At 45.4% G+C, this 23,575-nt stretch overlaps 1 protein-coding gene across 2 annotated transcripts in view; it reads left to right on the top strand.

Annotated features, from left to right (window-relative positions):
* LOC119399478 (cytochrome P450 3A6) overlaps positions 1–21,086 on the top strand; it is a 52,837-nt gene extending 31,751 nt beyond the window's left edge. For both annotated transcript variants that reach the window (XM_037666280.2, XM_037666279.2), the window contains 4 exons: positions 124–215; positions 4,384–4,524; positions 14,524–14,686; positions 20,994–21,086. In XM_037666280.2, coding sequence (XP_037522208.1) covers positions 124–215; positions 4,384–4,524; positions 14,524–14,686; positions 20,994–21,083 — 486 coding nt within the window. In that variant the 3' untranslated portion in view covers positions 21,084–21,086. The remainder of the gene's footprint in view (positions 1–123; positions 216–4,383; positions 4,525–14,523; positions 14,687–20,993) is intronic.
* Positions 21,087–23,575: the final 2,489 nt, after the last annotated feature.

The raw sequence follows: 23,575 nt of genomic DNA, 5'->3' as shown, positions 1-23,575 counted from the left end.
CATTGAAGACTCTAAGGCTCTATATGGACCGCCTTGGAAACGTCAGAAATTCTTTCGTTCCCACCTTAAGTTTGCCCAAGACAAACCTACTCACGTGTTGCATTTTTTTCCCTCTCTTTTCAGGGAGATGTTTTATCTTACCAAACACTCTTGACACTCCCATACACAAACCAAGTCATTTCTGAGACACTGAGGATATATCCACCAATAATCTCGTGAGTACCGCACTTTTTTTTTCTCCTATCTTTCATCAGTCTAATTTTATAGCCATGAACGGTGCAGCACGATGCTCAAGGTTGGCAGCGAAATTGTTGCATTAATAAAACAGCCGCGTAAGGTTAACATTACTCGTGTTATCATGCCTAAAGTTTCTTGTGCGTCGTGTCCTGTCCAGCTTATGGTGTGAAATCTTTCCTAACGCTTTGTAGTATGCAAAAGTCACAGTGTCCCTTACGCATTCGTCTAAGACGACTCAAATGCACAAGCCGTGGTCTTCCTATTGCATTCTTATTACTTTTTTAGTCGATTGTATTGAGCCCCCCTCCTTAAGCTTGTGCGGCTCACGTGGCACTGCACTTCCGGGATCGACGTACCGTCAATCAAGCGACAATGTCTTGTGATGGCGTCAATTGACTTCATGTTATGTGATGTCATAGAGACGCCACGATGACGCCATAAATACTAGTAACACGTGACGTCACGGTGACGTAGACGGTGACGTCATTTTCGATCAGGTGCCTCGTTGGATCTTGAGCGTTACGCCACCGAAGTCACCTTTTGCGTTTGATGAGACATGTAAGGTTTTCGCCGTATGAAACAAAAAGAACTCGTGCTGCGGAATTCATGAAACATGGTGCACCTGGGCCATTAAATGCCGTTAAGTGACCCCGGACTGAGCTGCAAGCTTTATTGCTATTTTTTAAATATCGTTACTTTATGTAACGCCTATGTGCTCGCAGTAAATGCAAGGAGAGCGCTCTTTAGAGCACACTCCGCACTCTTTATTTGTTCTGCTCTCAGTTATAGTGCACGCCACTGGACACACACGCACACACAAAAACACTTCGAAGGGCAACACGAAAGCAGGTACAACGGCGAAAACCATCAATTCTCTTATCTGTGGCACGAATATATTGTGACATGTTGATAAGGATAACACGTCAGAAGCTTTGTGATAAATACCGTAAATGAGAACCCCATGGTGAAATTGTCAATACAGTACAACAAAAAGAAAATTTTGCACGACTCATGCAATAATCGATAATATAGTCTACGTTAGAAACAGAGCCGATGTATCGTCGCCGCCTTAGTTTTAGTGGAGCTGAGACTGCCTTGTGTAGCAGGACGTCAACATTGTGAGATAACTGATATTTATTCTCCAACCAAAGTTACGAAGACACGTAAAAACCCGACGTTTCGGAACCAGCTCGGTTCCTTCCTCAGGGGGGACTGCGGCGGCTTGGCAGCGGCCTCTTTAAGGCACTCTCGCGGCGGTTAACGACCCCACGCATTACCGAGGAGCGTAGCCCATGCGCATACACCGGGGGGAGAGTTCCGAGTGAACGGTTGATATACATCGGCGAGACCAAAAACTTCCCCGAACGGATTAGGCAACACGTCAACGACGTCCGTAAACTCAACAAAGAACGCAGCGCCGTCGCCGAGCACGCAGAGACGTTTGACCACAGAATAGACTTCAACGGAACCGCCATCCTCGAAAGTGAAACCAAGTGGAGGAGGAGGTTACTACTGGAGTCGTGGCATATACAGAGGACCACTCAAAATATCAACCGTTCACTCGGAACTCTCCCCCCGGTGTATGCGCATGGGCTACGCTCCTCGGTAATGCGTGGGGTCGTTAACCGCCGCGAGAGTGCCTTAAAGAGGCCGCTGCCAAGCCGCCGCAGTCCCCCCTGAGGAAGGAACCGAGCTGGTTCCGAAACGTCGGGTTTTTACGTGTCTTCGTAACTTTGGTTGGAGAATAAATATCAGTTATCTCAGTTTACTTACCCAACCAGACAGACTTCTGTCTAATGTTTACCTTCACGTCAACATTGTGTATTGTCGCAACATTATACTGCCGCCTTTCGCAAGATTAGCGTGCTCCTTTTCCTGCTGGCTCCCTCCGATAAATTTATACTTCCCAATGAGGAAAATATGATTATATTACCAGCAATCTAACAAACGGCCGCTTGTATTTCAGTGGTGAAGCGTCTCTGAAAACGCTAAAATCAGCTTGTTATGCGTATATGCCGAGGAAATACTTGGTCAAATCGGGTACTCTGGAGCACGTGGAGGGCGTAATGTCATTTGTTCCTAGTTTCATAGCTGAGATTTTTAATATGCAGCACACATGACAGTTCAGTTAAACCGCAAGTTACAGTACAACAAACGTTAACCATTTACGTTGAATGCAGTGCAGTGTTTTCAGACAACCCGCCCACATCTGAGCTCTATGAATACGTCTAAATATATAGACTTCGCATTTTTTAATGAATAGCTTCTTTTTAACGCTGGCGTCGTCAATAACATGTAGATCCTTTGCGACGAGCCCGACATACGTGACAAGACAAATTTAGTCGAGACCAGGTGCTAATAAAGGAGGGCCAATTCATCCAAAGCTACATCTCACCAAGCTTCTAGAATTTGTTAAACTACATGAGGCTGTGTAACTACGGATTGAATCATCATTATGAGGTGGTACTTCTTTCTTATAACCATGTTTCAGTGTTACAGTGAAACGTCTACCTCGCTTCTACCTTTCAACGCGAACACCCCCCCCCTCCACCCGTCTTCGTTCCTTGTGACAGACTATTCCTTTGGACTCACACGCCGGCCCTTCCTTCTCTCTCGAACCCCCGTTTTCGCAATTGCCCTCTCCTCCTCCTTTGTTTGGGTAGGAGGAAGGGGTAGGAAGCATATACACACGCGTGCTAAGGAAAACAATTGCAGCCTTGAAGAAGACAAGTCCCCTTGTCGAAACGTCGATTCCAGCGACACCCCGTGTTGACAAATTTTTCATCAATACAGATTATGCAATATCTAACATAAGACTGACAATTATAACTGTGCGAGCGTGGATTCTAGCTGCACTAGATGCTACACTTCGTACGAAGTTTCCGAATTTGGAATGCCAGTCTCACCAACTGATAATGGCGCTATTTTGGTCGACATACTTGTCACTACGTTTATTTGCCCACAATCGCACTGGGTAAAGAAACCAGAAAAGTGCAGTTTTGCTAGCGCAGGTTATGATATCTTCTTCGTGCAACGTAGTAACAAGACGGTTGTGGAGGGCCCGTGGTGACCTACGCATCTTTTTTACCGAAAACTTTTTTTTTCGTGTTTTCGTTTTCGCTTCAACGATGCAATCGTTTCTGAAGTTACATTTGATCCTGATTTGGTTCTGAAAACCAGACAGCTGTTCACGTCTTGCCACACGAGTTTACATCGTGCAGTTTTTAGGGGTGTGCGAATATCAAATTTTTCGAATACGAATCGAATACGAATATTCACCTTCGAATATCGAATCGAATATCTAATATCAAAGGAAAAGTGCCTCCACAGTAACAATATTTTATTTAACATGTAGCTATTTGAAGAAAAAAAAAACATTAACAGCCTGGCTGGCAACACAACATATATACACTGCTATCTCCAGAACACAATGTCCAGGCTAGCACAATGCACATCACAACACAAGCAAATATCACGGCACAATGAAAGTAATGACTAGATGTTATCATGAAGAAATATGAGTTGCTCCACATGATCAGGCAGCAGGCGCTCCCTTCTAACAGAGACAGCCCCCCCCCCCTTCCCCCCTGCCACTGAAAAGGCACGCTCGCTTGGAACAGAAATGGCTGGTATAGGGAGATACATGGGGCAAAGCTTTGCCTGACTGGGGTATCTCAAGGTGCCCACAGTCCGCCATCAGTCACATGGGTCACTGTCTTTCTTCAGAAGCGGTCCCGCATAGTGAACGAGTGGTAGTGCGGCACGTTACGGCCGCATAATATTGAAAATGTATGGTTACATGATCGCCAACAGCGCTGCACGTCGGAGATGTACCAGCAATAAATCATACGTATTGGGGCGCTCGCCGCAGGCAGATATCGTGCCTCCGTGTACTTACGATCTTTATCGCTCCTCTCGGGAACGTTTTTAGCTATACGAACGTAGCAGAAATGTGGAAGACGAGTTATTTTATGCATGATAATCAAATCGCATATTCGAATTTTTCGAATATTCGAAGGTATCGAATATTCGAAACTTTTCGGATACACGATTTCCGAATCGAATACGAATATTTCGAATGTAATATTCGACGAATATTCGAAACTTTCGAATATTCGCACACCCCTAGCAGTTTTACATCCACAGGTTTACGTCACGGTGCCCTGACAAAGATTATTGCTACGGGAAATACCTGATTAAGAAGGGAACATCTGTCATGGTGCCCACATACCAATTGCATCACGATCCCAAATATTGGGACCATCCTGAGAAGTTTGTACCCGAAAGGTAAGCCTCAAGATTATTGTCAATTTCCGGCTGCCCGAGTGAATTATATCACTGGTAATCTTATTCGCTGCAAGACTTTTTATGTGACGATGTTTCAATAGTCAACTTCGTACCACTGTGACCAGCAACGTATCCTCGGGATAAGGTAGCATAATACGAAATTAGTAGGCCCTTGTGGAGTCATGTCGGAGACAAATATCAAGAGACTAACCATTAGCACCCTGTGCTTGTAAATTTCATATAAGCCAGGCGCTGCAACTTGTATGAGTTGGGAAAAACTATGGAGGCCTTGACACTCATTTGTGTATTTTGTTTTCTTGAAAGCCAAATCTTATGTCCACTCGCTCAAATTTTACCAAGTAAAGCTGGCTCCTGCCTAATAGTTACACATTTACCACCCATCAGTACTCAGCCAAACTTTGGATCACGAGCTTAGCCGTGCTCATCCATGCTACGGCGGGGTCTAAGTATCAATGAGTTTAGGTGACATTAATCATGGCTGAGACGACACTCACTTGTCCTCGTGAAAGTGTGCCACTTCACCTGTATGGTATGATTATCATTCACCAACTCGGCCATGTTTTAACCTTTTTAAATCAGGAGCAAGATCTATGAGATCCATGACCTATGCCGAGACCTATGCCAATTGTACAGTTCGCGTCACATGTTTCGTATCGTTTAGTTTTATTGCGATAACAATTATACGGACACTCTCGCCTGATTCTTGCCGTCGCCGTCTGTCGACGCCGTCATGTCCCAGACATGTATATGTATGTATATATAAAAAAGGCACAAAGAAAAATAAAGAAGAAGAAAAAAAATTCTGAAGCACCCGACCGCGGATTCGAACCAGCAACCCCACGCTCCCCAGCGCGCGGCGTTAGACACATCATCCACACGCGATGCATTCTTTTTGTCTTTGTTGCAGAATGTAACACACGCCATGTATGCGCCAGCGAACGGCGAGCTATTTATATACACCATGTACCGCCTGTGGTAAGCAAATCTCGGAGGAGTGTGACCGTGTTTGCTATCACGCAACGCTCCCAATTTTATTCCCCTTTGAAAACTGCCCTTGAATCGCGCACGACAAATTGGCCCTTTTTTGTACCCACTTGTGATGTTGAAGGAAAAAAAAAGAAAGAACACCGGGAACACCTTGCATCAGACGCCCCCGTGTGGCTGGAGGCGCAGGAGTTAACTCCACGCGCCACAGTTTAAAAAAAAGAAATATCTAAGAGCGTCTGTTTCTCCAATGTTGACACTTGCAGACGCAGCGCTCCTAGTTTTTTTTTTTCATTTCGAATACTGCCCTTGAGACGCGCACGACAAAGTGGCCATTTTCTGTACCACTCGGGATGTGGAAGGCAAAAAAAAATCACAGCATATCCACGGAGTGAATGATGATGAGTGGGCGAAGCTGCGGAGGTTCATCGGTAAACCGTGAATCTTCCGTAAATTCTGCCCAGTACATCATCACCGACGTGAGATCGGGCGCGTTTTATACTAAAGGTTCGATGAGTTGTGACGACTTGCAGCTCACTTTAATTTTACATGTACGCTGTGAATTTTCATTGTTTAGAAAACCATTGCTTTAGAAAACATCTGGCGTCTTTCGTTAAGCAGCTGGCGTCTTTTCGTTTTGCTTTAGAAACATCTGGCGTTCTTTCGTTGTGCTTTTACAAAACATCTGGCGTCTTTCGTTGGTTTATTTCATCAATCAACGGCGTTTTGAACAAAATTTTTATTGTTTAATCACGCACAGGAGAAATCTCACCAGGCACTACCTTGGAGGTAAACAATGGCTGCTAATGGGAATGAGAGACAGAAGTCGGCTTTTAGCTAACACTTACACTTCTACTTCTACTAACGTTTCCTACTGGAACATGCCAATGGCTGCTAATGGGGAATGAGAGACAGAAGAATTCGGCTTTTAGTTAACGCGCACGCTGCGAATTTTTTATTGTTCAACAATGCACAGGAAAAATCTCCCACCGGCACCACCTTGGAGGTCAAAGCGTAAGACTGGTTACGCACTACGACTACTACGACTACGACTACGAGGGACGAACGGGTGCCGCCTTAAGGAGCTTCGCCCCTAAAAAATCACAGCATATCCACGGAGTGAATGATGATGAGTGGGCGAAGCTGCGGAGGTTCATCGGTAAACCGTGAATCTTCCGTGAATTCTGCCCAGTACATCATCACCGACGTGAGATCGGGCGCGTTTATACTAAAGGTTCGATGAGTTATGACGATTTGCAGCGCACTTTAATTTTACATGTACGCTGTGAATTTTCATTGTTTAGAAAACCATTGCTTAGAAAACATCTGGCGTCTTTCGTTTAAGCAGCTGGCGTCTTTTTCGTTTTGCTTTAGAAACATCTGGCGTTCTTTCGTTTTGCTTTTACAAAACATCTGGCGTCTTTTGTTGGTTTATTTCATCAATCAACGGCGTTTTGAACAAAATTTTTATTGTTTAATCACGCACAGGAGAAACCTCACCAGGCACTACCTTGGAGGTAAAGAATGGCTGCTAATGGGAATGAGAGACAGAAGAAGTCGGCTTTTAGCTAACGCTGCGAATTTTTTATTGTTCAACAACGCACAGGAAAAATCTCCCACCGGCACCACCTTGCAGGTCAAAGCGTGAGACTGGTTACATACTACGCTACGAGGGACGAACGGGTGCCGCTATAAGGAGCCTCGCCCCTAAAAGACAAAGAACACCGCGCACACCTTGCATCAGGCGCCCCCAATTGTAGGAGACGCAGAGGGTCACTCCACGCGCCACGGTTTAAAACAAGAAGAAAAAAATTCGGCAGATCCCACGTACCGTGGGAGTCGATGTTATGCGAAGCATGCGGCGGGTAGGTGACTGTGGCGTAACTTTTTTTAATGAGCGACAAGCTACAAAATGGCTGTAAAGATATGTTTAAATTTTATACGCACACATATATATGTTGAAGAGCCGCATATATGTCCCGAGAACGCACGCACGTTTCACGAATTTGTGTCCATGTGTGGAAGAAGTTCTTGACAGTTCTTGGACAAGGGCATCATCACCGTGATCAGTGAGCACCAGCAGCTGGTCATGACTTGTTATAGGATCCGGTCGTGATCGTGGTAACGAGGGGTCGATGTGTAGTGAAGTATGTGGTATAGCAGAGCCGTTGGAATTCTTGGATGCCTCGGTTCCTACACCTACACCCGTTCATTACGTCACATTTTAGCATAAAAAACGACACACGGCTCTTGCCTGCTTAGTGTGAACAAGGAACCCGCATGGGTCCCGAAACGTCTCTGTGTTTTTCACCTTGACTTGGTCAGTGACCGCATCTACATCCTCATGCCTCGGTCATTTCGTCGACACACCGGCTGTCGACAGAGCCGGCGACAAGTAGGAACCTGAAGCCACCCTTCACGTTGGTGAGGTATAGGCCATCGAGGCTGGCAGGCCTGGATATTGCTACGTGGAGCAACATTAGTGGATGGTGCTTGTCGTATTCGTAGACTACCTGGGCGTATGTGGCCTACGTAGCCTAGTCTACAAAGCGCCTGTCAATCAATCTGGCATCATCCTCGGTCAGCATGAGGCCATCGCCCAGCCTCGTAAGAAATGAAGTGGACACTGCGTCGTTCTTGCGGACTAAGTGCAATTTACGGTGCGGTGATGTGTATATCATATGTACCTTTCGTTAATCTATTCCTCCGGGGTCGAGCAATGCTTCAATATAGCTTGCCGAATCATATGAATACAAACGTAATGTTTATTAGACTGCTATAAAAGCGGAGCCAAGACTGGAACTACAGACGTTAATCTGATATGATGCCTGTATCGTAGGAGTATCGTGTAGTGTTTATTGCTTTCTTGTAAAATCAGGTAGCAAGCACCACGACCACAATTTACGTTGCACCGACATTACGCCTGCGTAGGCTGTTTTTCCAAACCACTTTATAGACCTGGCATGGCTCAGTGGTAGAATACCTGATTGCCACGCAGAATGCTTGGGTTCGATTCCTGCAGGGATCCTAATTTTCATTCATTCCATTCGTTGAGTCAACGCTGCCATTGTTGGTTTTCCTTAACGCTCTAGCATTTAAGTTACCAATGTCCGTTCTCGCCGTTCCTGGGTACATATGAACTGTCAATCACCTGTGGCGCATACCCGTACACCGCGGCCTGTGGTAAACGGGTATGTGCCACACGTGTCTAGTGGAAAGGGTTTGACGACGTACGCGACAGAATTTTAAAGTTATTCATGTCATGACCCGGCAATCATAATCGTCAAATCCTCTTACCCTCCCATGCAAATTTTGGTCTTTCACCAAGTTAAGGAGGCGATCATGAGAGCACCCAGACGTAGGCGGCTAGATAGATAGATAGATAGATAGATAGATACGTAGATAGAAACGCTCAAAGTGCCAGAGGTTCGCTAAGAAATGCTTCGCATTTAATATCTGAGAGCGGCTCAATTTTAAATTGCCCCACTTATATTAGCCGCCGGTTTCATAGCCAATCCCCCGTAGTCGGTAAAAGCCAACAATTAAGGGTCAAGCAAGCAAGCAATCAAGCAAGCAAGCAAGCAAGCAAGCAAGCAAGCAAGCAAGCGTCTGATTCTTCATTGTCGACACTTGCAGCGTGTTGCTCAAGCACATAGGCGTAACAACTGTGACAGTTGTTAGTCACGCTTGCCCTGTGCATGCCTGTGCGTTCATTTAGGGCCAAACAAGCCCAAACAGCCACTGTAGTCATTTAGGGCGTCCTTCTATGTGCTTCAGCGGCACGCTGCAAGTTTCGAGCTGCTTCTGGTTCTTCGTGTGACATTTCGATTTCTCGCTATCGCATTCATTGCTTCGCCCTTGCGGCGAAACTGTGACTTTTTTTTAACAGTATCGCTGTTTGAGTAGCCGTTCCTACGCAAAACGTGCTCATAAACTAGGGCGGCTATATGCCACAGGAATTCGGCAAGCCCCTCTGCCGGGTACAGCAGGTTCGAGGGAAAGCGAAGACATTACAGGGAGATGGCGGAGCGAAGGAGAGTGATAGAGAACAGTGGGGAAGGAGGTTGGAGCCTGGAATGGGAAAGAGTAAAGTCTAGTAAAACGAGGAACGCTGAGGCAAGGAGCCGGGAAGGAGGAGGGAGGCGAGCGTTAAGAGGAAACTCTGCTCGGCGAAGTGGGCAGGAGGAAGGAAAATAGGAGGAGAGAAGGCGGTAAGTGAAAAGGAAGAAAACAAGAAATAAATAAACTGAAATAAAATTTTCTGTCGAGGCGGGATTCGAACCCGGATACCAACGGTCCGAAGGCGAGCGTCGTTACCCGGCGGGAATCCAGGCTCGGTAGCCGAACACGCATTTATGGGAATCTTATGAATGCGTTGCTGTGAGCGAAAGAACGAGAAAAAAGGTAAAGAGAAAAAGAAAAGAAATATAGAAGGAATGAAATACAGAAAAAAAGCGAGAGAGGGAAAGAGAGAACAGACAAAAGAGAGAAAGAAATGGAGGAAGAGAGGAAAAAAGATAAAAATAAAAAAGCTAGAGAGAAAACACACCGTAGCCATGTATAGTATAGTACAGAAAGGGTGTGGGAAAGGAAAGTGATGATGATGACGAGGGAACGGAGGAGGGGAGAGGGTTAAATATAGCATAGCCATGTATGCTACATTAGAGCACGGAGGTGGCAACGGAAGTGAGGGTGAGGGTGAGAGAAACGAGGAGGGCAAGGCCACCAGCTGCGCTCTTTCCACAGTCTCCGCACTCCCAGTGCCTAGCTGCTCCAATTGTTTTGCATTACTTCTCGGCTCTCACTAAGTGTAATCAATTCAAGATGTCGTCACGTTCTCGTGCTGTTGAAGAAAGCAGTAGTCAGCACGTTTAAGACGAAACTCTTTATTCGGGCGAATTTGTTGCCAGGAAATAAAAAGCTAAACTACAAGCAATGCACGCTGTAAACTGGTGCAAGAAAATTTGACGAAAGAGCGTCGTTTCTTTTCGCCTTTTCTTCTCGGTGGTTCGCGACGTCGAATTTTCTTCTAACATGCACCAACTAGCCTAACAACAAGTTTTACTAATGTACACTGGTAGCGGCGAACAGAACGTCGACCGTCGATTATCTAATCAGCAGTAAAGCGCGTCGGCCTTTGATAGCTTGGGGCTGCTCTCACCCCCAATAAAGTAATTTGCGCCTCATGGCGCACGCGCGCCTCGCGTATTAGTCGCAGCTAGGTTTCACAGCCACCAAGCGAGAGGTGGCGCTCTGCTCGCGCGGGGTAGGGTTAGTGCGGTGGCGCCGCCAAGCGGGAAAGTGGTTAGACCGTTAGACCTGCGCACAGAGAACATCAGCTAGTCTGTCTTTGGGATTGGGCAGTGTGCGTGGACGAACGGCTGTCGCGGTGGGTCCATGGGGACGATGCCGAAGCTCGTTTCCCGCGCGCCCCTCGTGGTGGGTCGCACATCACCGACGCCGCATGCGCACATTGTATGTGGTATGTTTTCTGTGTATTGTTGTATGTATTGCCATTATGTAAGCGTGTTACTAGATTCGGCTGGTGAGCTCGCCAGCCGCTTAATAAATGCAGGTTAATAAAAGCAGGTTAATAAATGTACACTTGTTGGTTGCTCGACAGCGTTTTCTGTGTCCACGTCTTCCGAGAGCGCGGTTCATCTCGAGAAACCACAACGGCGCCCATGGTTGGGTTCATGGAGCATCGGGTGACAGTTTTCGCGGTTCGGGGCAACCTTGCTTTGAGCTGGATTGGAGTAGGCCTAGGGAGGATTTTCCTCCCTAGCATCGGCGGCCTGCCTCCTTGAGGGCGAGGAGGTCGGTTGCTGTGACGTAATTGAACTTGCCGGCAGGATAAGAGTTGTCTTTTCTGTTCACAAGTTGCTGTTTTAAGAGCATCGATGAGTTGGTACGAGAACCATGGTCTGCATACTGGTGGGAGCGAGGCCTAGAGCACGTGAATTGTAGGCAAGCCCGAAGCGATTGAGTACGGAAGCCTCCTAGGTCGTCCGAGTTTTCTGTAAATAGCTTCTTCTATCTCTTTGACTCTGGGAGTCGCGGCTCAGGGAGCTGGGTGGCCATGGGTCATGGGACACGTTGCTGTCTTGTATTGCATCTCGACGCCAGTGCGTCGTGACACGGTAAGGGACGGGGGCCGCCGATCGTTCAATAAGCTGCCGTGTGCAGTGAGCTAGTTGGGCAACCTCACAGAGCTGATATCTCCTCGCGGCTGCCTCTTCTGCGCCTGTACTGGGTGCTTGTTGGATGCCGGTTGTTGTCGAACGACTCGTAAGGCCTAACGCTCTGCGGAGCTGCCTGTCACGCATGGGACACAACTCTTTGGATCGTGGCGTTGAGGTGTTGCACTCTGCTTCCCTCATTCTATTTTGTGATCAACGAACTAAAAGCGACGATGTGTTTCTGCTAGTGCGGAAACCACGCGTATGTAGCGACTCACCGAAAGTGATAGTTCAAGAGAGAGAGATGAAAAGGAGGGAAAGACACAACTTTCCTATCGGTCTATTTACCTGAGCCTTAAAGGCCAACTCCGGCGATTTTTTGGCCATGTCGAACTACTGATCCTGCTTTTGTGTTCCTGAGACGCTCCTGTCACGGGCCCGATAGCAGAAATACTCGGCAAATTGAAGAATAATTTTAAATAAGCAAAAAAGCGCAACACCCAAACCAAAACCTAACCGAGCATACTGTCTTCGCGTGACGTGTAAGTCGGGAAAAACCGGAATTAATGCAAGGCATGCCGGTCCCACCAGCACGTAGTATGAAAGCTGCGAAAGCGGCGAAGAGCAGACGCTCAGGGGAAAGGTGACTCCGTCGGAAATATATATTGTGTGTGACTGACCGTGCCACGTGCAGAAGCTCCTCAGAGCACTCGGAAAATGACAGCTGGATTCCGACGCATTTGGAGGCCAACTAAACTCGCCATTCCATTCCTCTTCGATGAAGTGGAATGCACCTGTTTAGTTCATTGCTTGTCTGGTTGCGCATTCCACCGCCAGATGGGGCCACCTATCCAGGCTGCTCAAGTTTTTGGGGCCGCGATCGGGTAAAATGCTATCGCTTAGAAGTTTGAGGACTAACTAAAGCTTCTTATTATTGCTGTAAGAAGAGTGCATACGTTTGGCAATACGACGTTTACCATCCCGTTGGTAGGGTTAAAGAAATTTAATATAAGCCAAGTACGAGTCACCTTACCCACCAACGTTATTCGATTAGGCTACGTTGTTTCGCAAGACGCGCAGCTCACCGCATACCGATAGGCTTCGTCACGGTGCACCCTGTATATGTTACGGAAAGTGTTTCCGTACGGTAATATTCACGCATGTGCATTCTTTAGCCGGTACGGTATTACCGCACTTTCCGTGCGGGAAACCGGTTTTGCTAGCTAAAACACTCTAATATAAAGACGCAGTGTAATCGTTTGGTGCGAGCGTTTCGCGACTGCCAACTGGTAATCGTGTGCAGCCCACAACGCAACACCACATACCATCCATCGCACGAAACTGAAATTCACACGCCCAGTCAACGAAGCGCTGGCCAAACACGCACGATTGTTGCCTTACGCACAGCAGACGCTCTAGTGGCCCCTCGGTTCCGTCACCTCCGCTATGCCAAAAATGACGTCACGCACACAGTGTTGCCAAGAATTCTGGGCAGCGAGGTGGGGAGAGTCGGGGCAATCATTAAAGTCATTTGTAATGAATCTGCATATCTCTCCAGCTTGTAATTTGGCATAAATAACGGGAATGTGCAAACACACGTATTGAGATCCATTGACCTCGAAAAATCGTCGGAGTTGGCTTTTAAGGACGAAATTGTGACTCTTTCATATTCATGTGTGCTAATGGTTGGCGACAGTAAGATCACCTAACTTTGACCCGTTGATATGAGGTGGTGCAAATCAGCCATTTTGAGGGTAATCACTACGTCGTACATTTATCGAGTTAGCAGTGCGTTTACTCATCTACTAAGAAATCGAATGAATGTGTCACAGTATATTACGCGTGTAATAATGAATGGCCTGTTCGACCATCATGGGCCCGGCCGCCGGTTTTCGTCCAGCCGCGTTGAATGAGCAAAATAACCCGAGCGTTTCTTACACGATCGCAATACGGCTCGAAAGCGAATACCTTAAGGCCGGAGTACATGGAACAAATTATCTCGACGAATTTCGCGCGTAAAGTAAAGGCTCAGCTGCGCGACGCGGCATCTTGGCTATGTTGCGACAGGGGCGCCGTCAGCCACCGTGCGTTAGCCGTTCGCGGTCTGAAGAAGTTCGTCACTCGGACACCGATAAAATGCCGCATGTATTCCACCCTTTAGTGACGAAGTATGAATGATGTAAACGGCACATCAAGATGGGATGAGCCATTTGACTCGTCAAGCCTGCTTGCGTATTCGTCGAGCCTCCTCTGGAGTTGCATACTCCTCAGGCCTAACAAAGAATCCACTAGGCCATGCCTCAGTGTCCTCCATAGCGCGCACTTTTCGCGTTACACCATAGCCGCCCATAGGCTGGGTCACGCGAACGCCGCTTTTTTATACTCTCCAAGCAGCCGACGCAGCACTGCGGCTGCTTTCCATGAGGTCTTCTGCGCTAGGAGATCGCTTTCTTTATTGCCTCGAGTTCACGCTGTCGCAGAGAAGTTAGCGCGCAGCTCATGTGACGAAGCAATCACGTGATATCACGGTACGTGACGTCGTAGAGACGTCAGAAATTCTTGCGACCTGTAACTTCACAACGACGCCACAGGTGACGTCATCACACGACGATGACTTTTTACATCACTTTCTTGTTGACTCCGACAGTCTCTGTTCTCGTTCGATGAGGCATCTAAGGCTTTCTCCTTTATAACTAAACACAGACGGAAGGAACACAGGTCCTCATAGGAAAGATGTTCATTGAGCGTCTTTCCGGAGGGAGCGCTTGCCGGAAGGAGGCTTAAGTACGGGTATTTTTCTCCTCGTTATTTGTAGGTTCAGTCCCGAGAACAAAGGTCGCATCAACCCGACAGTTTATCAGCCCTTCGGTCTGGGACCCCGCATATGCATCGGCCAGCGTCTGGCGCAAGTAGAACTTGCTTCAGCTACTACAGAAGTCCTTCGTCATTACCGCATCATGCTGGGCACCTCTCAGAAGGTATTGCTTTTTTTTTTGCTTTCTTTGATCGCTTATTATATCGTTACCCTTGCAACGAGCGAGCGTTTTGTGCGACACACCGCTAAAACAACTGTATAGAATGACATGCATAACTACACTACACATACGTTCATATAAATAGCTACATACACAAATATACGGCGTGTATTTAAAGTCTGACGAATATTCATAAAAATACGAATTATGTTAAAACAAAAAAAGAAAATTTCACCTTCAGAAATTAGCCGGGTGCAGCGATCGCACATAAATCGTGCGATCGCCCCGTCTGGCACTTATTTCTCTAAGGTTCACAAGTTCGTTTAGCAATAGTTACATTAGGATACATTTCAACTAGCCGAGGTGGTATAGCGGTTATGGTGCTCGGATGCTGACCTCAAGGTCGCGGGTTCGATCCCGGCCGCGGCAGTCGCATTTCGATGAAGGCGAAATACTAGAGTCCCGTGTACTGTGCGATGTCTGTGCACGTTAAAGAACAACAGATGGTCAAACTTTCGGAAGCCCTCCACTACGGCGTGCCTCATAATAATGTCGTGGTTTTGGCATGTAAGACTCCAGATATTATTCTTAAACTATCGAATCGCAGACGTCGAGTTTTCGAAGTATATCCGCTTGGAATAAATGGTTAGGGCGGCATGCATTTTCATATTTGAACTTGCTGTAAAAATGCACGAGTGTAAATACTTTCGTAACAGAATATCACGTTGTGTAATAAATTTTAAAAATTCAAGCAGCTTCATTGAAATAAAATCGGTGAAACGAACGTAACTCCCGCTCATTGAGAAATTCATTTTTCTACTTAAGGCACACTCGGACTCACCACGGAATTTCTGCTCAGCGTGACGGAATTGTTTCATACGCACAAAAACTCTAATCAAATGGTTTCACTGACGATTATGCTCAACAAATTCATACTCAACTGGGAAATACTCGAACTCATGAAACCTTCGCCTTACTGGGCTCAGTCAGTCTTAAGCAAACCGAGGGTCCACTCTGACAAGCTGACTAGTACTCGTACTCACCAAGTTTCTGCTTCTGCGGGCTTACTCGAGCTCATTCTCACCATGGTTTTACTCAGCCAAGGCCGTTCCAATTCAAGCTCGCTAAATTTCTCTCCAGAGCGCCTCGTTCGGATACACCCCCTCAGCATCAAACTCGCGCATGCTCTTCTGTCCAGGAGGAGATTTGTTGCCAGTATTTCCTCGAAAATCATAAAAGGGAAAATGTTAACACAGTGACAGGATCTAACCTATAACACATGCGAATTGATTCCAGATAGACACTGCAAAACGCTTGAAAGGACGATGACAACAGGAAGAACACAAGTGCTGAAAGTTAGCGCCCGTGTTGTGTTCTTGCTGCTGTCCTTGTCCTCTCAAGCGCTTCGCAGTAATTATGTCACATAAACAAGGTCGAACATAACCATTTGGATGCTTATGTTCGACTTATACATGCAGAAACTCTTGAATATAATTTTGCATACACTTAAGCTTTTTATTTCCTGTGCATTATTTAATCTGAGCAGATAAATATCACAGCTCCATCTTGGTGCTCCTAGGAGCTTTCCGCTTTCAGAAAATATTTTGTCAATGAATACAGATGCTGAATTGTTTTGTTTTTTTTCTTTGTGCAAGCAATTGAGTGTGTGCGTATCGCACGCTCATGCTTTTTCAGCAGGGCAAAATAAAACTCGTTCATTCCTCCCCGGACATGAAAGTCGGCCTAGAAAAAAAGTGGATGTTGCCAAATTGTGCACAAATAAAACGTCAGTTTACGTCTTCCGACATTCTAAACTAGATGCACGATGGCGCCGTGGAAACTATGGGTCGCTGTGCTGGTTTTTGAATTCACAAAAAAAAAACACAATAGTATTTGTACTAGTTGGTCAGCCCAAAGAAACACATAAATAGACATCTGTCACACTACATTACGTTTAGATGCGCCCTTGCAGCACTGTTGCCATCCACATTGTTGTCATTGGCGCTGCACGCGAGCGCTTGGAAAAAAAAAGAAGGTAAAGAACCAGTAACGACCGCCATATTACGACCTTAGGGCACACTCACATAAATATTAACAATATTCGCAAACGCCAACTCTGCTTTCGTTCTTTTCGCCATGATTTCGTATATCGTAATACAAAACCGGCTGAATTTGGCAGCCCTCAACAAGCATTGAAATGAACTAAACAAGTGGAAGCGGAGTAGAGTGAAATTGGAAGAGTTTACTACCGTTATTTACGCCATTTACTCCCTTATATGTCTCATGCAGAAGTGCCCTTGAAAAAGTTCGCAACGACCTTCGCGAAAAAAACCCGGCGTAAACACGAGTGAAGCAAAAAGTCATCATTGGTCGTTGGCAGCTCGTATGCACAACAATTTTGATAATAAGAGAACAAATTATACGAAGAGTAACAAGCATCAATATATTCACAAGATAGCAATTGTTTTGCGAAACATATTAATATCTGTTGTGTCAGCGATGTCATGGGAGAGGGCATTCCAATTGACACAAGTTCTGGGTACGAATGAGTCATGAAAACATTTATTGTGACAAGACGGAATCCCAACGTTATTGCGGTCATTAATGCGAGCTCAGATGTACGAGGGCCTTGTGAGTAATTTTTTCTCAGATAGTTGTAGTAAATTTTATGAAAAAGACATAATAAAGATACGGACCAGAAAGATACAGAGGAGGGAGGGACAAACTTAATTTCATGACGGTTACGCTACTTGTTCGGTGATAGTTAGAGAGTATGAAACAACAGGCACGGTTTTGCACGGCTTCCAACTCTGAAATGAGCGTGTATGAGAGTACCAAAGACGTAATTAACGATGTCGAGAGTAATTAGTAGTTTTACTTGATGTATATTAATTCTGAGTAATGGGAAGTTACTTATTTATGCCCTGAAAAGGTGGTACCATCCCGGAGGTCGTGCTACACCAGGTGAGAGAGGTGCAGAAAACAGCAAGGGGGGTACAATACAACACAATGGAAAGCGTACGTTAATCGAATGCGTGCCTATAAACACTGGTGCTCATTATGCTTTGAGGATGTGATATTCCCCATTGTTCCCCGTATAACTCAATGCTTGACGAATGTGCAGCAGGCTTTCGCATTCTAGTGTTTGAGATAACAGAACATGCTGACAGTATGTTTACACCACCCTATGCGTGGCCATTGGTTACTTCTTGAAGAACTCCAATCAGTCATTTCATATTGTGTTGATATAAACGGAACTTGCTCTCCAGCACGTACAATTTCACACACAAGTATAGTTCAGCAAAAGAAATTTGTTGAAACACATTTTCAGTACAGAGGGCCCCTTTGATAAATATTCTATTTAGCACCTCGACCATTTTTGTCTGATTCTCAAATCTGTGCGTCGTTCGGAGCTTCCTCTTTTTGTTTTTATTCATTTCTTGCTTCTTCAAAATGTAGCTTTTTAGTGCCACAAATATTGAATTTAATGTACCCAACCAGCTTGCCCAACGAGAAATGTGAAGTGACTGATTTGTGAAGTTTCAAAGACTAATTAAAAGCAAGTGCAGCTGGCACCTAGTAAAAAGCATTTCAATAACATCAAGGAACACAATCAATCTCCGTTATAGCTGCTGCAGACGTGAATCGGAAACCAGTATGTGTGGTGCTGCTACTGTGAACACTTCAGCCCGCTGGAAGTTTTTGTGCTAAAACTGCCTTAACGCGATAAAAGACAGATGACCAAAGCGCAAAAACCTGCCCCACGTCCTGGCGGATGAAGTTACATTGTCTTTAATTAGTTTTAACAAAAATAATCTGCCTACCAGGTAGTCGCTACTACATCCTATACAGATATTGTCTGCATAGACAAAGCTATAACACCATTACAATCACGTGTATGTGACTTTCAGTGTCACGTCATGCTTAAGGTGTTAAAAATGCATCAATTCCCATATTCTTAGACTTTGCGAGAACTTTGCAATTTTTCATATTTCAACAGTTACATTAATGGTGCATACTTGTGAAAAAGCCCAGAAGAGCATCCACATTTTAAGAGCGGAACTGTTTAAGGCTCGCTAAAGCCACGTGTGGCGTAAACAGAAAACAGTTGGCATCTTGGACGGCCTGTACCTTATGTGGCATCTCGCACTGCAAAGGAGCACATCGTATGAAGGGGAGTGAGAGGAGAGAGGAAGACGAGTGAAGAGGAGGTGGAGCAGAAATAAATAAAACAAAGTAAAATTGTGTGGTTAGGTAGGATTCGAACCCGTCTACCTGCAGTATGAAGGCGAGCGTCGTGACCACTCGGCTATCTAGGCTTTTGTAATTACCGGATCGTGGTATGTACGTCAACAACAATAATATACAACGCTACAATCATGTCCGCATATCTAAATGAACAAAATATGAAAGAAAAAGGAGGAAAAAAACTGGACTGGCTTTTCTCAAGATTCATTTAGGAATGGCAGAAGTTCAACGCTAGACAGCCAGTCAGGTACGAAGTCTTGCTGTTTGAGTACATCAGTTTACTGAACAATTCTGTCACGAAAAATCACACGTGCAGGTCGTCTGTCAGGGTCGCAGAGGAATCCGGTCATTCTTGCCTGCCATAAACAGTGGAGACCGAAAAGCATAATCTGGTCAAAAAGCATCCAGTACTCCCTTCCTATCGGTAAAATCATGATTCTTGTTGAATGCAGACAGAGTACTTTCTTTAGCGTTCCCTGTAAAGCGTCCCAGAAGTTGACCTTTTGCCAACAGTGCAAAAATACGTGATTTATTGTCTCAGCTTTTCTACAGATAAAGAAATCACACCATCTCCCGCTGAAGGGAGCCATGAGGCGATGCGAAGCAGCGTTTCGGCATGTGGAGCCCGCGTTTCAGAGGGGTAGTGCAGAGGGGAATGGGGAGAGGGAGAGGGGGAGCGGAGAGGAAGTGTGTGGAGAGGGTTTGCGCATGCGATGTAAGGGTGGTCACGGCGCACACCACCGGTTTGAACTCCGCCATAAGATGCTTCGCATATAAAACAATGAGAACCCCACGACATATAAAAACCCCGTTCTCCCAAGTATGTTGGTGCTGCTAAAGTACCCGGATGTAAATTAATAAAGTTCTTGCAAATGGCCGAATTTTCATTTCTGGAACCCGTTTAAGTGCACTTTTCCTTCGCCTCAGCTGTTTATTGATCTATACTTATGTACTGGAAAAATCATATCACATAGCCTTGATATAGTTTCTTTCGATTTACTTAAGATATAGTAATTTCAAAGCCTTACGGACAGAAAATGGACACTGTCCACAACTTCTTAAAAAAACCTCGCGTAGCCACAGGCATGCTTGCCGTGTTAACAGCAAAGTTAGGAAACACACGACAAAGGCGCAGCCGGCACACTGTTCGCCGAAAGGGATCTCGCTTGTCCCTAGAGGAAAGAAATCGAATAACTAGCTGTTGCACAAATAGATGCGACGAATACCCAAGCTAGCACAACAAGCATTTATGGGAACCATATGATTGCGTTGACATGGGCGAGAGAACGCGAAAAAGAGAGAAAGAAAGAGAAAGAAAGAAAATAACAGCGACAGAGAGAAAACACATGCACAGAGAGAGAAAGCGAATGAAAGAAAGTGAAAGAAATAGAAAGATATACAAAGAAAGAGACAAAAATAAACAGAAAGAGAGGGAACAGAAAGTATAGCGTAGCCTGGTATAGTATCATATAGCAATGGGTGGGAAAGTGGATTGAGGGGGAGGAGGATGGGACGGAGGAAGTGAACGCCATCAGCTCTGCTGTTTCCTCAGGCTCCGCACCACTAGTGCATAGGGGCCCCAATTTTAACTGCACTTTGCCATCCCTGCCTTTTAAGCTGCACATGACCGCATATGTGTGGTTTTTACACCATACATACACTCTAGTCAATAGTACACTATTTCGTAAATTATCATACACAGATACGTAACGAGGCTTAAAGTCCGGAAGGAGTCGAGACAAAGTCGAGTCTTACGAGACCTGGAGTGGGGCTTCACACGAGCTACTCGCCATGACTGCGGAATCGACTCCTTAATCGAAGGATCATTAGGTACTTTCAGTGTGGCCATTTTACCTAGCGATACGAGCTATTTCAACAAAATGTACGCAAGGACACGTAGACAGGTGCCTCTCTAAGGACGGCGTAACGCAGTTGCGCATACCGATACCGGTATATACCTAAGAGAAGTATAAATCAAGAATAGCACTTACAAAACCCATGCTTGTAAGTACATCGACTGTTTTAACAAATCTTTTTCTAATGTTTATTTTTTCTCTTGCAGAAAGACCTCGAGCTGGACACGTACTCTCACTTGGCCGTGCCTAAGGAAGCTGTTAAAATTCGACTACACAGGCTCAGCCGCGAGAAATGAATCGTCCTTTACTATTTTCTGCCGAAAGGTGCATACGAGCATGATATGGAGACTAACTCCTCATTTAGAGCACAAATCAATATATGTGAACAAACATGATTATTTCTTCTTGACGTGCGTTGCCTTTTAGAACAAACAACCTGCCAGTTTTGTCGGTTGCTCTTTATTCTTATATTTCACAGTTTATACCTCATTCTTATAATACTGCAGTTTAAACACACGAAATGTAGAATCAGTATTTGTACATCCGTTCGGCGATGTGTGCATTTGACTGTAGATATTTCACCACAAAACGATCAAGTAGTGTCATTTAAAGCAAATATTTCAGCCACTGTTACGATACTCCCTAATGCAAACTACAGCGCAGTAGTATTCGGGTATTTGTGGAGCTCAGCCTCCGCTCGCGTTGTTCGTTTAACAGCAACGCCAGACGATGCACATCTATTGATTGCGGTCAAACGGTGCCAAGTCCCGCTAATTGCACCTTGGAAGCATTGAGCGAGTGAACGTGGAAGGAGGCTGCACTTGCTGCAGTGGAAAGTGTTGAATACAAGTCGCCCTATCCCAAGACATAGCGGCGTGAGCGGCCGCACTAGGGTCTAATATAAGCGATTAAAACATAAAAAATACAACCTCCGCTATAGCCATCGCTACGAAAGAGAACTTCCATAGAAAATAAACTCAAACAAGTTCCTCGATTTTTCTGGCATCATGCACTTTATCCGGATATCAGAATCTGGGCGGGTGGCGAATTGTACGAGGTCGGGATATAGTGCTGTAGTAATGCGAGGTCAGGTAGAAGTAGTTGGCGGTGCCACCGGGGCCGAAGCTCCTGCTGCCAAGACGGCGTAAACAACCATGTGCGCAACCATCTTCACGACAACCGTACCTGAATGGGCGATTGGCGCAGCGTCGACGGAGCATCTTTATTTAGGCAGACATGTTCAGATTCAATGTAGCTGCATCACAACTTGTACTGCCCTGAGACTACAAAAATACTTTCGTATGATAAGAATGCGTCGTTTATATCGCTGAGATTTATCAGTGAAACTTTGTTCAAGATGGAAGCTTTTTCGAAGTATTCGAGATGGTCACAACTGACATTGTTTGCGCAGATAAAGGATAACAAGAATAGAGTCTGCAGTGTTTGCCAATCTCAATGCGCAACTTCAACAACCCGACCCAGGTTTCTCACATACCCTCAGTGCATTTTGTGTGTCAACATTCTTTGTACTTACAGATCAAAACTTACTATTCGTGCTTTTGCATTATCTAAAATCAATTTCAATGTGATGCTTTCGCTGAATAATGAAGGAAAAGAGCCTTCACAAAACGCTACTGCAGTGAGTGGCTTGCCTAGGTGACTGTCCCCTTATAATGACAGCAACGACGGTGCGTAGGACGTACAGTGGGGATGGAATCAAACGCGAACATGCCACACCAACATTTTGGGCTGTTTCGCATTTATTTTCATGCGGCTGTAGCCTAGATTCTGATGAAAAGATACTAGAGTCATCCATGATACAATCAAACACCATCTAGCATGTTTTTATTGCCACCAAGCTCAGAGTGTGATGAAAACAGCGCGGCGCGCTCTTCGTGTTTCTTTCCATCCTACCTGCACATCACTAAAAAACACAAAAACGAGGTACAGAAAATAAAAACGGTGCAGGCTGGTGGAAGAATACTGATTGCATGTGTAAAACCGCACATAGAGCACTCGTTTGTAGTCACGAGAAACGTTTTTCTGGAAAGCTTGAGCGTTCCAGGTGTCCTATATTTTGCAGGTAGTATGTATTACATAAATCAGTTCCAAATGTAAAAGTTACGAAGTAGTGCCTTTGGGAGAAAATTTTACATCGAAGCATTGCATTCGCAGTCAAAGAAAAGATGTGTTACTGGTATCCTTCACCTGGTGTTTGAGGAATACGCTTTTCCTGCCGGCCCGCGCCCGCAGGGGCCGTAACTGAGCGATCTTGACACCATCGTCGACGTATCCTCTTCGTTGTGCTCAGAAAAAAGGTAAACGATATAGAGTACCAGGTACTTTATTTTGGGAGCGCAGTAAGTTGTTCTTTAAAATTTCAAATACGAGTATGATTACGATAGCAGACGAAAAGGGGAAGTTTCATTCTACACGTAACACGTGCATAACGGACAAACAAACAAAAGGAACAAGTGGAAAGAGGTCATTCGTTTCGAAGATGACGACGAACACTAAAGAAACAATCAATAGGAACTATTGTCATGTATACATATACACAGAAAAGCTGGAAGTCAATTAGTACGTAACCACTGGAAACTCCGGCTGTCCGTTCCCTAATTTAAAGAAACACGTGTGCCATCGTCGAACAAAGGCTCCTTCCCCGTGTTTTCCAGCTGCTTTTTTTATTTAATTCCATAAAATAAGACCGAACTTTTTCGTGTGCGTAGTAGGCGCCTCGTTGTGGCCAGTGGCACGTAGCCATGAACTTCGCTAACCTTCACGCTTC

Source organism: Rhipicephalus sanguineus, chromosome 7 (assembly GCF_013339695.2).
Source record: "Rhipicephalus sanguineus isolate Rsan-2018 chromosome 7, BIME_Rsan_1.4, whole genome shotgun sequence".
NCBI lineage: Eukaryota > Metazoa > Arthropoda > Arachnida > Ixodida > Ixodidae > Rhipicephalus > Rhipicephalus sanguineus.
The sequence above is the reverse complement of the archived record's forward strand: the minus strand, read 5'-3'. Positions and strand labels throughout refer to the sequence as shown.